Source organism: Choristoneura fumiferana, chromosome 18 (assembly GCF_025370935.1).
Source record: "Choristoneura fumiferana chromosome 18, NRCan_CFum_1, whole genome shotgun sequence".
Taxonomy (NCBI): Eukaryota; Metazoa; Arthropoda; class Insecta; order Lepidoptera; family Tortricidae; genus Choristoneura; species Choristoneura fumiferana.
This window is the reverse complement of record NC_133489.1, coordinates 7300072-7316071: the sequence shown is the minus strand read 5'-3', so window position 1 is coordinate 7316071 and position 16000 is coordinate 7300072. Positions and strand designations below refer to the sequence as shown.

Here is a 16000-nt window from a genome sequence, read left to right as displayed (position 1 = left end):
CATTAATATCATTTGGCTTCAATTGATTGATTTGGAAAAAGCTGATTTCCGACTTTTATTTGTGCTACTGGACTCCAAAACAACAATTTCATTTTCTGGTATTTTTTGAAGATCTTTTTGATGAATAACATTATCAGCGGAAGCCGATGATCGCGTTATTAGTTATTCAAGTTATTGTATCTAATATATAAAGGATGGATATTATTATTGAGGAATGAGAGTGCGAGTCCTATTCAATAAATGCTAATCAAGACATACCCACAAAGCAGTTACCATTGTCTTAAGGTATTTCCTCAATTAGTCCAAAACATGTTTTTAACGTTTTCGTCTAGAACTTGCGCATTTTACGTAAAAGGACGTAGCCTTCTCGTGAAAAATGTTTTCAGCGAAGTGGAAGGCTTTCTGCTATTATTATGGTAATCCTAATACAATAGTTCTTAGAACATTAACTCTACCAATTATTGGCTCAGTTAAGGAAATAGCCTTTGCGTGGGTACGCTGAGAGTTCAAAGTGGAACATATGTCGATGTGGTGATAAGCAAGTAGAAAATATTTATATGGAGTGCAGGATTCTTCGGCTGGCACTAAACGCTAGACCGTCTTGGAGTATACTCGTGTCAGACCGAAGCAAGTCAGAACAGAACAAGTTTTAACTTATCGATTATTAATCGATATAAGCATTCGAGTCGGCATCATGAAGCGGCTCATTTTAATCAGTGCTGTGTGCATGCAGTTTGGCTGGATTAGCGGTAAGTTGATATTCATATTGTCATCACGTGAATCATCATTGTTAATCTACATTAGTTTAGTGCCTCCGAGGTCAATGTTGCCGCCAATGTTATATTGACATAAACAATCATCATACATTACGATTATTCCGTGATTTTTATAGTGCCCTGGTCGAATTTTGAAATTATTTAAATACGGTTCTACAAAGGCAACAAAAACATTATTGGAACTTTAAATGAACATCATTAATAATCGTGTGAGATTACTATAAAGAACGGTTATTTTTTTATGTACTGTTGCCTACCTACATGCTCTAAGTTCGGCAAAAAATAACTTCCGACCAAGTGCCGCTTTACATCCGCCGTTAAAAGCTTTACCTGTTTTTTATCACAACACTGTAATGATAAATGATTGAAGGTCATAAAATAAATTAGAAACTACTATTTAAAATTTAAACTTATATTTAAATTAACACCCCAGTTATCCAGCAAAGAATTTAAAACATGGACTGGACGTAAACACTGCTTCAAATTGTCTAAAGTGTTCATTGTACTTAACAATACACCGTTTCATTTATAAAAGCCAAATTCTATAATAACTGATCTACATTAAGTCTGTATCAGATATAGATAGTTAAAAATAAACGAATACCTTAAGAAGCTTCGTTAAAATGTAAGTGCATAAAAACAAGGATTCTTTAAAAGTAACATTGATTGACGATTGGCACATAAGAATAGAAAGGCCTTATATATTTAAATTTATTATTGGTTTTGTTTTTTTTATTCACCTTTGACAAAAAGTGATCAACGGTTGCTCTACACTTCAGCCTGATTATTTGTTTTTAACAATATTAGTGAAACAAGTTCACGAACGGGTTCTCGCTAATTAGGAGGGTTTATCTAATTTTAAATTGTTGTCAGAAGATAAGTAGTTTTTTCTACGCAGATGTTCAAATAAAATTTATGATATAAAAATATTTCGATTTGGAGTCTAATTATTGATATTATTTAATCGATCGAACTAAACATTTTGATGATCTCCATTATTACAGCTTAGTTTAATTGTGAATTAGTTAGTACCTGTGAATGCAATCCTCGATAAATTAAAAATCCGAGTAATATTTAAAAAAAAACTTTTGATCAGGGCTGCATGGGTAGGTACATTTCCTTTACGACCCTGGGTGCACAAATAAAAAAACCGACTAAGAGCGTGTCGGGCACGCCCAAAATAGGTTTCCGTAGCCATTACGAAAAAATAATTAATATTTTAAATTTTCCAACCACCGGTTTAGATTTTAGAGGGGGGGACGCTCGGTTTTAATGAAAATTTGCACTTTGAAGTTGAATATTTTGCAAACAAATCACTGAATCGAAAAATCGTTCTAGCAACCCCCTAATGATTTTAAAAGACCTATCCAATAATACCCCACAGTACAAGGTTGGATGAGAAAAAAAAAATACCCCCATTTTACGTGGTACACTAAAAAAGTTTTTTTTTTAAATTTTTATTGTACCAATTTGTCGGCATAGTTTACATATTCGTGCAAAAATACAGCTTTCTAGCATTGATAGTCCCTGAGCAAAGCCGCGGACGGACGGACGGAGGGTTCCGTTTTTGCCATTTTGGCTCCGGAACCCTAAAGAATGTTCGGGTTGTAAGTAAGTACATACTCATTCAGTGCTGATACTTTGTATGAATCGCCAATAATTTAAAATGCTATTCTATTAAAAAACATCGGGACGGTTATTACCAATTACTGCTCATTAGCGTAACAGTGCGCAGGAAACGAGAAATCTCCATTTTTCACGGCCAAAACAATAACTCGAAGACAATAACCAACGTTAGGGAAGCTACTTGTCAGATGTCCGTCGCCTAGGTAATGAGAAGAATTGAACCGAAGGCTACTGTTTGAAGTCATAACATCGCTGTTTCTATATTTTACTCACAGATTGTTTATAATTATAAATCAGGCATAAAACCCTTAAACAGTATGTGGAAATTAAAAAATAAAAGTCTAGTCCTGATAGCTGAAATCTAAAGTGTGTGTGTATCTTAGTGATTCAAAAAGCTTGTTAATGAGGTGTTTTGTGGTGAAAATATAATAACAATGTATATGCCTCTCATGTTTTGCTTTGTTTGTATTCACCAAAGCATTTCGAATTTGATTTATAGCATGGTATCGCTTCGCAACGCTTCTCACCTCAGCCCGATAACTAGGTTCGATTAGTCACGAAAAAAAGCTATTTAGTTTATTGATCGAATTTTATTTTTGTACAAGTAGAGCCTTCTAACTTCTCTTAAATGCGCTTTTTAACTTTGTAATCTGTCAAGCCCAATGAGCCCTATCCTTTTTTTGTCTCACTAGATGGCGCACTGTTGCGTGAGGTTTTTAAATATGGCTTTCAAAGTCTGTTATTACGGGCGTGAAAACAAAGTTTAGATTAAAACAATATTTAATACACCTTAAAACCGTACCATAAAAATATCGAGCATGCTACAGTGTTGCATAGTCCCCGTTTTGTTCGGAAAAAAGGGAGGACAAAGGTTTCCGAAAGACAAAACTGTCTCAAAACACAGACATTCATTGCCGCGGAACGCATATTTGTCATAATTAATTTCAGATATTGCAAAATATTCACAAAATTATTCTAATTATAAATAAACCCGCGTAGCTCACCCAAAAACTATGAGATTTGACATTTCGGAGACCTCACGCTACACTAGCGCCTCTAGTGGCGAATTCATACGCGATAGCCCTCATTAGTAAACGATACAGAAAAGATGTCAATGATGTGATTATTTAGTGAAAAATAACCAGGAGAGCCTATCCATTTAACGAACTTTACTTGTGAATAAAATTATAAAAGGGGATTTGACATGAATTGACATATTTTTTATCAGCTTTCTAAACATGATGGATTACCATACATTTCGCAGAGTAATACTGAAGTGTGACTTCGCTAGCATACCTATTAGCCAACTCAATTGGCAATTATTTATTTCAAACTACTAAGGGGCTGTTTCACCATCCATTGATTAGTCTTAACTGGCGGTTAGGCGTGATGCCCTCTCTATTTGTTTTGTTCGAATAGACGGAGACGGCATCACATTTAACATCGAGAGCCTTCTTTTTAATTCGTTTAACGATATCTTATGTTTACCTATGTAAATATTGTTCGTTGATTTGTTGGTCAACGTACAATTAATTAATGCCGACTTTTAATAGCTGATATGAATTACGCTTCAAAGATGTGTTTGTAGCACGTGTATGTACATAGGCAAGTTCTTATATAGATCGGAACAAAAGACAATAGCTCTACAATAGCTTATACGATGACAAACATTTTTTGTCATTTCCGCGTGATTGGAATATGAATTGAAGTGGTTAGGAATGTGTAATTAGGTAGGTATAGTTAAGAAAAAACTAATATTACACGCTTTAATAATAAACTGCATCACCAATTTACCTGACTACACCAACCGTGAGGCCTTACTGTCCCAATGGTTCTCATCACTTCTTTCTGTCACACGGTACCTATAAGACGAGGGTAATAAAGAGATGGTTAGGTGCTAACGTCAGCGCGTTAGACAATACGACCTCTGGAAAATATACATCTTTTATATAGTGATCTTCGTTTAAATGGTATATAGAAAACCTTGTAAAATTACCGCCTGGTAGAGATTGCGGGATTAGTAGCCAATTGCAAGCAAGACCGTAACGTCAAAAAATCTCACGATACTAACACCATCTAGCGATATTCGCCTATCTTTAGCCCTCATTTCCTAAAGTACACAACTTCCTAGACTACAATAAAGTGATCTATGTTAATCCATACCAAATTTCATCGAAATCCGTCCAGACGTTTTAATTACCATGAGCTCTACGATGAAGAAAAACATCGTGAGGAAAACTGCACATACCTGCAAAGAAATTCAATGGTGATTGTGTAAAGTTCCCAATCTGCACTGAACCCGCGTGAAAACTACGGCCCAAACCCATTCATTCCGAGACCTGCAGTGACTTCCTTGATGACCCTGTCAACAAAATATTTCCCCTCGGGAACTTAATCAAACATTTCCTTTAAGAAGTTTACTTACACCTACCTGGTAAGAAGAAATTTAAAACAAATTGAACTATGTTTTCAAGGTATAGTATAACTTCTACGAGAATATTAACTGTGAAAATGAGTAAACAAATAATAAAATATGAGGACGAAGCAGCAATAAAGCAAGCAATCAATCTGTTAGCCACCTGCCACGCCGTTTTAATGGGAGATTAATGATGATGATGATCGTTAAGTAATTAATGTTACCTTCACTTTAATTCTATGCCGTCCAAATTAACTTGTTAGACGATTTGCGTCAGACGGTTTTTGCTCCATACATTTTGTAGCCAGGGTTAAAACGACTTATTGCTAACTATGTTAGCCTTTCAAATTAGGGCAGAAGTACCGTTTATGGCCATTTATTGTTTAAATATACGTTTGAAATAAATTAGTAATAATAAAACACCACACATTTTTATTTGTTTCAGTAAACTTTTGAAAACTCACTACAACGGTCTAAGGTGGCCTAAAACGGTACTGCTACCCTAGTATCTTGTCACTTTAGCATCATCAATGAACTGGTAATTACAAAGGAATAAATATCATCACTTCTTTTATAAAACTTGTACTTCAAACTCGAAAATGTTTCTGAGTTAACTTCTAGTAAATTATTTTAAGGGTCAATTTTGTTAACTCATTGATTTTAGATGTGAGATTTTTACAAAATGGTGACGATATTACAAGGAGGTAATATCGTCACCAGGTCATAGTCACAGGTATAAAAATAAATATTCACTAGCCTTTACCCGCGGCTTCGCTCGCGTGAATCTTTGGTCTGGCGCTAGTTGAATAAAATTAGGAATTCTCCAAAAGTTACATCGTAGTCTTCATTCACGATTCAATGATGACAAAATTCATATCCCTGCATAAACTGCGATAAACATTTTGGTACTTAACTATAATTTTCGATCCCGTGAGAATATCGGGATAAAAAAGTGGCCTATATGTTGATTCAAAAATTCCAGCTATTTGCATATCTACTGTAGAGACTGTAGTCTTTAAACTGATCTTTGGGTGTAAATCAATGAAAATAAAACATTTTTTTATAATAACGTAAAATTAACATGCAGTGCGGATGAGAGCTATGACAGAACACACGTTATTTTTTTCTTTCCTTTCGGCGCTGCTTGTTCTCATTAAATAAATAAAAAATATATATATAGGTGGTCAGGTATAGGTCTTTTATCCATTATATTTAGCTTTAAAAAGTAACAAACATACTAATGCTCACGAGCGTGCTCATAAAATTCCGCATTTTAATACCAGCAAGTTGTATCATTGTTGTCAATATTGGTTAAAAATAACGTTCACACATTAATTCGTGAATCGGTAATTTATCTATGTAAATCATTTAGAATAAGGTGTTTCGAAAGTCCGAATAATTATTGTAAAAGCCATTTAACAGTTCAAAATGACCAAAATTTACTACGAATTGGCATTCCTAAATTGCAAGATTTATTTACGCGTGGGCGATGCCTTTGCTGTCGCCGCTTTACTTTCACACAAGGAAGTTTTATTCACAGAATGACGATGATTATTTTAATTAGGCTCTCTTATTATGCCAAATAACTTAATTGGTTTGCCACAGACGCATAAACTTTCCATGTAGACCTTAACTAATGGTAGAACCATTTAACGGCAAACTTCTATTGAATTATTGTCACAAGTGAAATAAGTAATACACCAAATCTATTTTTAGAATTTACAATAATTGAATATCCCATTGTCAAATAAATAGTGAAAATACTACTAGGGCGAAAAGTTTATTGCTATCGCGTGTTACCCATGTCGCAAGCTAAGCAATCCTGTGTCTCTACACAGTGTCAAAAATGTCGTCAACATGCCTATGAAGTGCTTATTAAGTGGTTAAGTGCAAAATTTGACTGGCGGCTAAACTACTTGTTACAATACTAAGTTTTTGTGTTATGGATATTGATTTCACTTAACATTTGGTGAAATGGCGGTGAAAAGGGAACTCCAATTTTACATAAGTTTTTATTCTCACGCTTACGAAGTTTATTATTTATTGCCCTACAGTACTAATTTGTGTTATGGATTTCCTAAGGCGGTGTTTCCGAATAACTTGGAAATGGTTGCCTTCAAAAAAGGCGCCTATTATACATATCCTTACCATCACGTACGTGACCCGCTTAAATATTGTTTTGTTTAAGATGCTATAAAATAATTTTAAAAAGTGACACCCTCATTAAAATTTTAGTACTACATTAACTAGATTAACGTAAACGAAAGTTCCTGTACTTATACGCGTTATTTAAACCAACGGGCACACATGGGGTTTACTACTTTAAAAACAAACACAATACAGCTTAGTAATTATTTTACATGAACAAGCTTTTAAATCGTTGTAGATAACTAGTTAATAAATGACTACATGCATGCATAGTAATGATACAAGTACTATTGGGGTTTATATCCAATGGGCACTCATTTTCTTGGCCGATACTAAATACCTACGCTATCTCTGGACCACGCATGTGTCTATCGTCGAAAGCGTAGTGTCAAAAATGATTGCGCAAGCAAAAAATACGGTAGAAAAATTAAAAATTACCATCTAAAAAGCTAATTTCATGTCTCAGAAACCGTCAATGAACAGTAGCCAAGACAGGCGATACCAGTTTGATTAAACACTAACGGGCTTCATCCGACGCCTCAGGTGAGATGCAAATAGCTTTTTTTTATCGTATTTTAGTCTTTAACATCCGCCATTTCAATAGAACAAACGGCTAAAACGATTTGCTAGTTTTTTAATTATTTGCTGTCCGAATCAAGACGCACCGTAGTGTGTCTGTCCAACCAAACTATTTTGCGCTCACAGCTTTGCCCTTGTCGCAAAACTTCGTATTCCTATATTATTATTTATCATTTCCAAAAATTCGTTCTTATTTCCTCGTTTGCATTAAGTATTTGCAAGTCCTAAGGTTTGAGCTGGGAACTGACGAGTCAGTCACTCAAGGCTTTATTTTTATGCGTGGTAAAAATCGATTTTAAGACTACAAAAGCACTTATTACAAAAGTTTTATTAGTTTTTATTTACAAAAGTTAGGATTAAAGAGTAAAAAGGTACAAACAATTTATACACAAAAATTAACTGGTTGCGGTACGAAACTTACGAATACCAATCAACACACTATTTGTATATGTAAGTCCTACTATGATTATCTCCATAGCCTTTTATAAAATCCCTAAGCGCTTATCGCAGAAATCGATAGCCATAAATGACACCTACATTAATCTCTATTTTCATCGTAAACGAAAGACTCAACTGTTGTGACGACTACATACCTACCTACAGGCACGGTAGTACTAAACTTCTGTGCTACAGGTTGATTCACACAAGCTGAACACGACGAAAACGACTGAACGAAAGAAATATTACTTAGACATTTTTGTAGGAAAATGACTGATGCATGTTATTTTCATTTGTGTGAAGTGTATTCAAATAGGTAACACACATTATATTTTCATTCACTCATTCAATCCATTCGCGCCAGGTCTTATGAATCGACCTGTATTTACTTAGCTTCGACGCCGTTAACAATAGAGTCGTGTTCAGATATTGGTGATCAAATTTTTGCTCACAACTCACAAGTTTATGAACTCGACTGTACTTGTTTTTGCTGCTTTTGTCACTTTTGCGGGCACTAACTATGGTCAAGGCCAGCTCGCACTTGCAGTTTATCTCAATTTAAATGATCAGATTACACCTTTAGAATTACCTTATCTTATTTTTTTCTGAGAAATCTTTTGCGCATAAAGCGCATGGGTGCAAACAAACAATAATTAACGTGCTTACTCATCGGGCCACATGCGCACGACTCCGCCATAACATAACCTACACAAGGTTGTTTCATTTCATTTCGCGACACTTCAGCTATTGAACAGGTGTGTTGTTTGTATTTGAATTGATTATTTCCAATTATTGTGCAATCTTCGATCAGGAAAACGAAATTGGATTATTTGTGTTTTAGCAAGACGGTTAAGAATTATTAAGACAGTGTTTTTTTTTTGTAAGTTGTTAGCTTGTTAGATCGTTATGTACCTACTTACGAGTATAATAATTGTGAGTTGAGCCGTTTAATTTGTGGTTATTATGGAGCGATCAACGTTTCCAATCCAATATCTTAAGTCTTAAGAGTGTCGAAATAACTTGCACGTCACTTATGTTATACAGGGACTGTCCCTGTTAATACTTTGCCATCACTACTCGTGTACCTACAAATTCTGTATATAAGTAATGTGTTGATTGTTTTAACCATACTTCTCGGTATTTAACACCCGTGTGGAATATTTTTTGGTCCTTTAGTCATGTCAGTTTGCATAGGTTTTCCCATCATCCAAACAATGATCTCAGAAGGTGTTTTTGTAGCAATTTTAATGGGTATCCGAGTTAAGTGTTCTGGCACGACCTCACTTTTATACTATGGTCTCCGACACGGGGCATCTTTTTACAACGCTGCGATGCTTATGAGATATCTATTTGTAATTTGTACCTATGACTGGTGTTAATTGGTTAGGTAAGCTTCTTAATAATGGTGGTCTGATCATAACTATTATTGCAATTCATTATGTGGTTACGTAAGTCATGTTAGTTATCATGCGGTCGCTATATTAGTCTGGAAGGCTGATTGTGCGTTGAGGAAGCCCCTCGTAACTAAAAGGTTTTTAAAAATAACTCTTAATTTGCATAAAATAAATGGCTAAAGGTTTGTACAAGTACATTGACAAAGTTATCTTAAAATACCGATAATGCGAATGTAAATATTTCTCGCGCTGTATTGTGATTCGACAATTAAATTTTAAGCCCACAACCGTAGTTACTTTAAAAGAAGAATTGCAAGTAAGAGGATGTAGTATACAATGAAGGATTTTTCTCATACCCTGTATGCTTTATCCTTTTGACTTCCTTTTTCCAAAAGGGTTAACTAATCAGTTTTGTTTTTATTTTCAGGCGTACCCCATCCCAGCGGAGTCGGCGCGTACGCTTATCAAGATTCAAACGGAAATAGGTACGGTGGCACATATGGCTTGAAAGACGACCAGATCAACCTAGGCAATCAGGACAACTTGGAACATTTCAACCCAGTGCCCTTCCAACCAGACTTTGACGATTTTTTCCCAGAATATTTTAGAAACTTCGAAAATCTCCTGCAAGAGTAAGAGGACTTTGGTCGCTCAGCATGAGCTTCCGGTGAAGGTTCAGGCATGCCGCAGTGGTAAAAGGTTTTTCTGGCATGCGTAGGATTATTTTACTATGATTTAATATTTATTTTAAATTGTAGCTGTTCAAGATTTTGTCGTTACTTCCGAGTGCGCTACCTCAACTAAGGTAACGAGTTCTTTTTAGCGTGAACAAGGTTCATCTATTTTATTTCTGTTCTTGTGCTGACTTACACTTTTCCACCTCAGATAGTAGCGACTGTTAGTAAAGTCACATCTAAATAATAAATTAATCAAGTATCAAGTTATCTTCAATTATATTCCTGATAAACTCAAATTAATTCATTTCACGTAGTCACAGAGTAGCCCGGAGCCCATTATTACCACCATTACCTCCACTGCCACCGTTGCTACCGTTTCGACCACTGCCGCCATTGCCACCGCTACCGCCGTTGCTACCGTTTCGACCACTACCGCCGTTGCTACCGTTTCGGCCACTGCGGCCACTGCCGCCACTAAGGCGGTTCGTACCGTTTTGGCCACTACCGCCACTGCCGCCGCTACTACCATTTTGGCCACTACCTCCACTGCCACCACTACCGCCGTTGCTACCGTTTCGGCCACTACCGCCCCTACGGCCACTTCTTCCGTTAGTTTCTCAACCCCTAAATTTCCGTCTTCATTGTTTGCGTTAAAATGTGCTCTTGATCAACCTCCCGTACCCAAGAGGTCTGCTCCATTATACTGTTCTCCTTTATTTTACTCAAATACAACGTGTTTAGGATAAATACACAATTTGGGTAATTTTTTTACATTTTATACATACATTAAATAATAAGAAAAGATTTTTACGTCTCTTCTGCACACTTACGACATCTGCGGGAAATATACAGATTATGGATATGTTGATCCATGTAAAAAAATGCTTTCCGAGCATTTGCATTGCAAACTTCTTTCAAAAATATCTCTGTCGCTACTTTCTTGATGATCCCGAAAACACAATATAAACTACGCAATAGTAACTTTTCTTTCTGCAATCATATTCTTGATAAATTCAAATTCTTCCATTTCACGCAGTCGCAGAGTAGCTCGGAGCCTAAACTCTCGATCAATGCAGTTGCTACCTTTTCCGCCACTACGGCCACTGAAGCCACTTCGGCCGCTGCGGCGACTTCGTCCGTTAGTTCCTGAACCTCTAAATTATTTCCCTCTTTTGTTTGCGCTAGAACATGTTCTTGATCGACCTCCTGTACCCAAGAGGCCTGCTCCACTATACTTTCTTCCCTTCATCATCATCATCATCCCAGCCTATATACGTCCCACTGCTAGGCACAGGCCTCCTCTCAGAACAAGAGGGCTTGGGCCATAGTTCCCAGGCGGGCCCAGTGCGGATTGGAACTTCGCACGCACCATTGAATCGCTTCGCTGGTTTGTGCAGGTTTCCTCACGATGTTTTCCTTCACCGCAAAGCTCGTGGTAAATTTCAAATGTAATTCCGCACATGAATTTCGAAAAACTCAGAGGTGCGAGCCGGGGCTCGAACCCACGACCCTCTGCTTTTCTTCCCTTACTTAACTTAAATACAGGGTTTGAACTACATGGATTCCTAGAACAATCACTTTTTCACACGGTTTAGTGTATTTGCGAGTATTTGGCATGTCATTTTCCATAATAAACCTATCTATCTATCTATCTAGCTTATAACAATATCTTTTTAAGCTTACTGTCTGGTTTTTTTCTTAATAGCGCTGGCTTTAGTAATTTTAAATGGTTTTTAATTTACATACCGAGTGGAAATTGTCTTTGATCTACAAACTTTTTCTTCATAAGAAACGCGATTCATAACCCTTAGTTTTTTGCCTTGCCTTAGTTTCTTTGTTGGTATTACTAAACTCAATGCGCATTGCAAGGGACATCATTGTAATTGCGTTAGTAACTATTTCAAAAACAAAGCAATATCCAATCAGTATTCTTTTGAATTCCATTTATTTTTTCTATACCAGGCTTATTGTGAGTTGGGCGTGTGTTCATGGTTTGTTTGATTTGCAGGGTATTTAACTCGAATAGAGAATATCAGAGAAAGGCATTAGAAACTGCTAAGAAAGCCTACGACATAACGTCGAATCAGGCTAGTTTCATGAATGCTGACTTCTCTAGGTTCGCTCCGTTCGGCGGCATGCCTGGGTTCGGTAATTTTGCGGCTTTTGGCAACAATGACAACAGCGCCTTCGCGTCCGGGGTAGCTGCGCCAGGATACACTCATCAAACGGCCGCTATTAGTCCTGGTAACCCGGTAAGCATAAATGCTATAAAATAAACTATATTTTGGAGTCTCAGAGATTCTCCTGAATGCGTAGTACGTACAAATAACATGTCCGTAGATGAATAAAAATATACAATTTAAGATAATTCGATTTACTTATTCAATCTTATCCGCATGGCGTCATTTTATATTACCATTGCATGGTATGACGGCATTCATTCGTGATCGTGACTAAAATGCAGTCGCGCTTGACAATCACTTTACATAGATTGCTGATGTGTAAATAAACGCTACATTCTTATTAAACATAGAAAAAAAAATCTTTAAAGTTGAAGAAGATTGATAATATAAATCTCTTCAAGTGTTATTTGATGGTGATGGTTTTATTTATTTATTTATTTCCACAAACGTTAATAGGCTTATACAGTTTAGACCAAAGCACCTATTAACTAAGTTTGATAATACAAAGACACATACAATAGGAAACACATAGGGCATAGATAGGACAATGAAAGCAACCTGAATTTAATTACAAATTTGAATTACGCAAGAAGTTAATAAAAATATCATTTGCCGGCGAACACATCGGTGTCCTGAAAGTCAGTGAGCAGCCCGTTGACCACTGTTACCTGTTAATATTGGTGGTAAACAAGGGTATTTTAAAATTCATTTGGAATGTTGGCTGGTTTTTCGGTTTCGAAATTCAAATGATTAGTTGTGATATTATTTTAACAAAAAACAAGGTAACCTTATGTTCTTGGAAAGGGACTAAAATAACCTTTAATTTTCAAAGAAAGTCAATCAAACAACTGCTGAGGATAGGTCTATCATTTACGCTTGTTTACCTGTTCATTACCTACAGTTAACAAGCTTACTGCAGATAATACAACAATATAAAAGTTGATCTGTCAAAACTTTTGGTTGTACTATTGGTTGCCAGGATCTTAAATCTGAATGTCCCGGATGTAGCCAGCCAGCCATAGCCAGGTCTCCCATTAATTGATAAAATTGCTTGTTAAGTATCTAAAATGTACCTACACTTATACGATTTTATGAATATTTATTTATTACCATATCTCCAACCAAGGTGAACTGATGTTTCAGAACACGCCAAACGTGGATGTTACTCAGCGGTTCTCGGACGGTCCCGGGGCAGGGAACTACATGAGCGTCTCCAGTTCTTCGTATTCCGCTTCGACCAATAATAACGGAATGCCAAGCTCCCACCGGGTAGCGGAAACTTTGGTTAATAACAACGGGAAAGTGACACACTACAAGGTCGAGAATTAACGCCTCCAGGATCCAACGGCATCATATCCGATTTAGTTTCATAAAACAGCATTATGTGCAAAAGTATAGTACTTATCTTAAAATGTAAATTACTAATAAGCAATAAAGTGCTGTGAACCCTTCATGTTAACTTTAGAATAAGTGAGATACAAGCTCTTTTATTTTATCGAAAGATAAATTGTACCTACTTAGTACCTACTCGTATATGTGATATATTGTCATTTCAAAGTGTTCAGAACACTGATGTTCCATAAATATTCGACGTGTTGTTAAAACAGTATGTTAAGTATCTTTAGTTGGATGTACAGTGTACATACTTTTCCACATCCTGAACATCATCTCAAGGTCTGAGATAAAATCAACGACACACATGCGTCGCTCGACGTATCGTGAGGACATACAATAAAACACAATGACAAAGAAACTAGTTTAATTTGGCCAATTTTCCATCCAACTTCATCCTTGGCGTCGTAGTGTCGTAAACCCAAGCGTTCCGTCGTTGTTGACCACAACCTTTGGCTCCCTGCCCGTTAAATTCCCTGCACTTTCTACAGTAAAATTCTTTCATACCGTCATCTGTGATCTTCCTGTGGAACTTAACAGCACTTCGATTATCGGGTATGTCACTTCGGGCACGGTAAACCTGGTTTCCATTGTCTTGGTTCCACCAGTTGATGTTGTTAAAGAAACTAGAAGGTTTCCATTGCATTGGGTTGGTCGCCGCATTAGGGTAGTGGTCGTCTTGATCCCTAATGTTTCTATTTATAAACACAGAGTCGGGATACACTTTTGGTTTGAAACGAGTGTCAGGAGTTCTTATTTGTGTGGTATCTACCGACTTTAGGCCGTATACTACTGGAACTTCACCGCTATCGTCTTTGTTTGCTGCATGACTTATGTCGTAAGTGAGTGTACCTGCATCTGCTAGAAACATATTAACATCATTTGCTATCCATTCAAAAATACCTACTGATGTTTGCTAAAATTTATTTTTGTACATACCATCACTGTTTGAATGAAGTCCTCTTCTGTTATTGTTTCTAAGTTTTGTTGATACTACAATTGTATGTTTAACTTCAACGTCTTCATCGTTGGTTGTGCTCGAATTTGATATTATAGAAGTTGTTTCGGATTCATCAAAGCCCAGTTTTGATGAAACGCTGTGAGTTGATGCAACTAATACTGAAACAAAAAAAAATAATTAAAAGTTTAAGTAATTTCTAGCAAGCTCAAACTTGAGAGCGCAAATTATAAAGAATAAAAATAAAAATGAAATTATTAACGAAGATAGATACCCGCTGGATCGTTTTGGATCAGGTGACACTTTTTTAATAATTTGGTGGCTCGCTAATACTTAGATACTCTCTTTTGACATAGATATTTAATATCTTGTGTGGTTATAAAAATACTTATTATATAGTGTCTTAAAACATCTGTTATAGTATCTAAGGTTATAGTGCAGGTATTTATATGTAGTTAATGCTCATCTGAGCTTGATGACAATCAAACTTTACGCTACTGACGTAGTAAGAAATTACAATTTGGAGCTATTCAAGGTTAGAATGAATAAGCTGTTACTGAACCAGTGAGCTGCATCATCAGCCTCATCTACATTTATCATCAGGTGAGGCCAATCGCTGGTCAGTTTTAAATGTTTAATAATAGGTCATATTGAAAATATGCATTAGAATATCTTTATAGGAAATAAATTTTGTATGCAATTGGCACTAATAAATAGTCACCGCGATACACTTTCTTAGCTATTTACTTATCTGGCTTCCAATCACTACATCTCCAACGCTCTCGCTGAAAACGGCCGAATGTTTGAATGTTTTGAGGCTATATCTTATCTAACTTTCTAAAAAAGCAGAAACTACGATACGTTTGTGAAATATTTAGTCTTACTCCAAAACGTGAAGCAAAAGAGGACAGCCATGGTAACACGAGGCGAGTAAAGCTCGTCTTGCGTGCGCGTCGACTTATATAAACAACGCAAATTGCTGTAAACGATGTCCCGCAGGAAGTAATTACCGGCGTATGCGCCGATGTACGAAACTAAGGCTTTGTCTCACTCAAGGTGCTGTAATGATGACATTTATATCTTAACTTAACCACGAGTAAGTATTTGTGAACTGGAGACTTCTAGTGTTTGATATCGTCTAAGAATTAAATTGAAGTAGGAATACCCCTATGTAGGTACATAATTTGTTGCCAATTTTAGGCGCGTCCTAAATTAACGAGTCAAGAAATATTATTTTTTTAAGAGAGAACGATTAAAGTTTTGGATGACCGGATAGCCCAGTGGTTAGAGAACCTGACTACGAAGCTTGAGGTCCCGGGTTCGATTCCGATCCGTTGCCCTAGTACCCATAACGCAAGCTTTGCTTACTTATAAGTTGAATACTGAGTCAACCCGCTGTCATTTTGCAATACA

At 36.4% G+C, this 16000-nt stretch overlaps 2 protein-coding genes across 6 annotated transcripts; one reads left to right on the top strand and one right to left on the bottom strand.

Moving 5' to 3' along the window:
* Positions 1-568: 568 nt before the first annotated feature.
* On the top strand, positions 569-13718 carry LOC141438434 (uncharacterized). Of its 4 annotated transcripts, XM_074102300.1 has the most exons (5): positions 569-749; positions 9805-9862; positions 10369-10536; positions 12171-12306; positions 13381-13718. In XM_074102300.1, the coding sequence occupies exons 1-5, from the start codon at positions 695-697 to the stop codon at positions 13564-13566; spliced, it is 603 nt and encodes a 200-aa protein (XP_073958401.1). In that variant the 5' UTR covers positions 569-694; the 3' UTR covers positions 13567-13718. The 4 variants fall into 4 exon arrangements, with proteins under 4 accessions (XP_073958401.1, XP_073958404.1, XP_073958403.1 ...); XM_074102303.1 differs by lacking the exon at positions 10369-10536 and having other exon boundaries at positions 12063-12306; XM_074102302.1 differs by lacking the exon at positions 10369-10536 and having other exon boundaries at positions 9805-10009.
* A 263-nt stretch (positions 13719-13981) lies between these two features.
* Positions 13982-15708, bottom strand: LOC141438433 (uncharacterized). 2 transcript variants are annotated; one of them, XM_074102298.1, is made up of 3 exons: positions 15472-15708; positions 14569-14748; positions 13982-14487 (listed from the first exon to the last, which is right to left on the bottom strand). In XM_074102298.1, the coding sequence occupies exons 1-3, from the start codon at positions 15500-15502 to the stop codon at positions 13991-13993; spliced, it is 708 nt and encodes a 235-aa protein (XP_073958399.1). In that variant the 5' UTR covers positions 15503-15708; the 3' UTR covers positions 13982-13990. The 2 variants fall into 2 exon arrangements, with proteins under 2 accessions (XP_073958399.1, XP_073958398.1); XM_074102297.1 differs by having other exon boundaries at positions 13982-14490; positions 15472-15668.
* Positions 15709-16000: the final 292 nt, after the last annotated feature.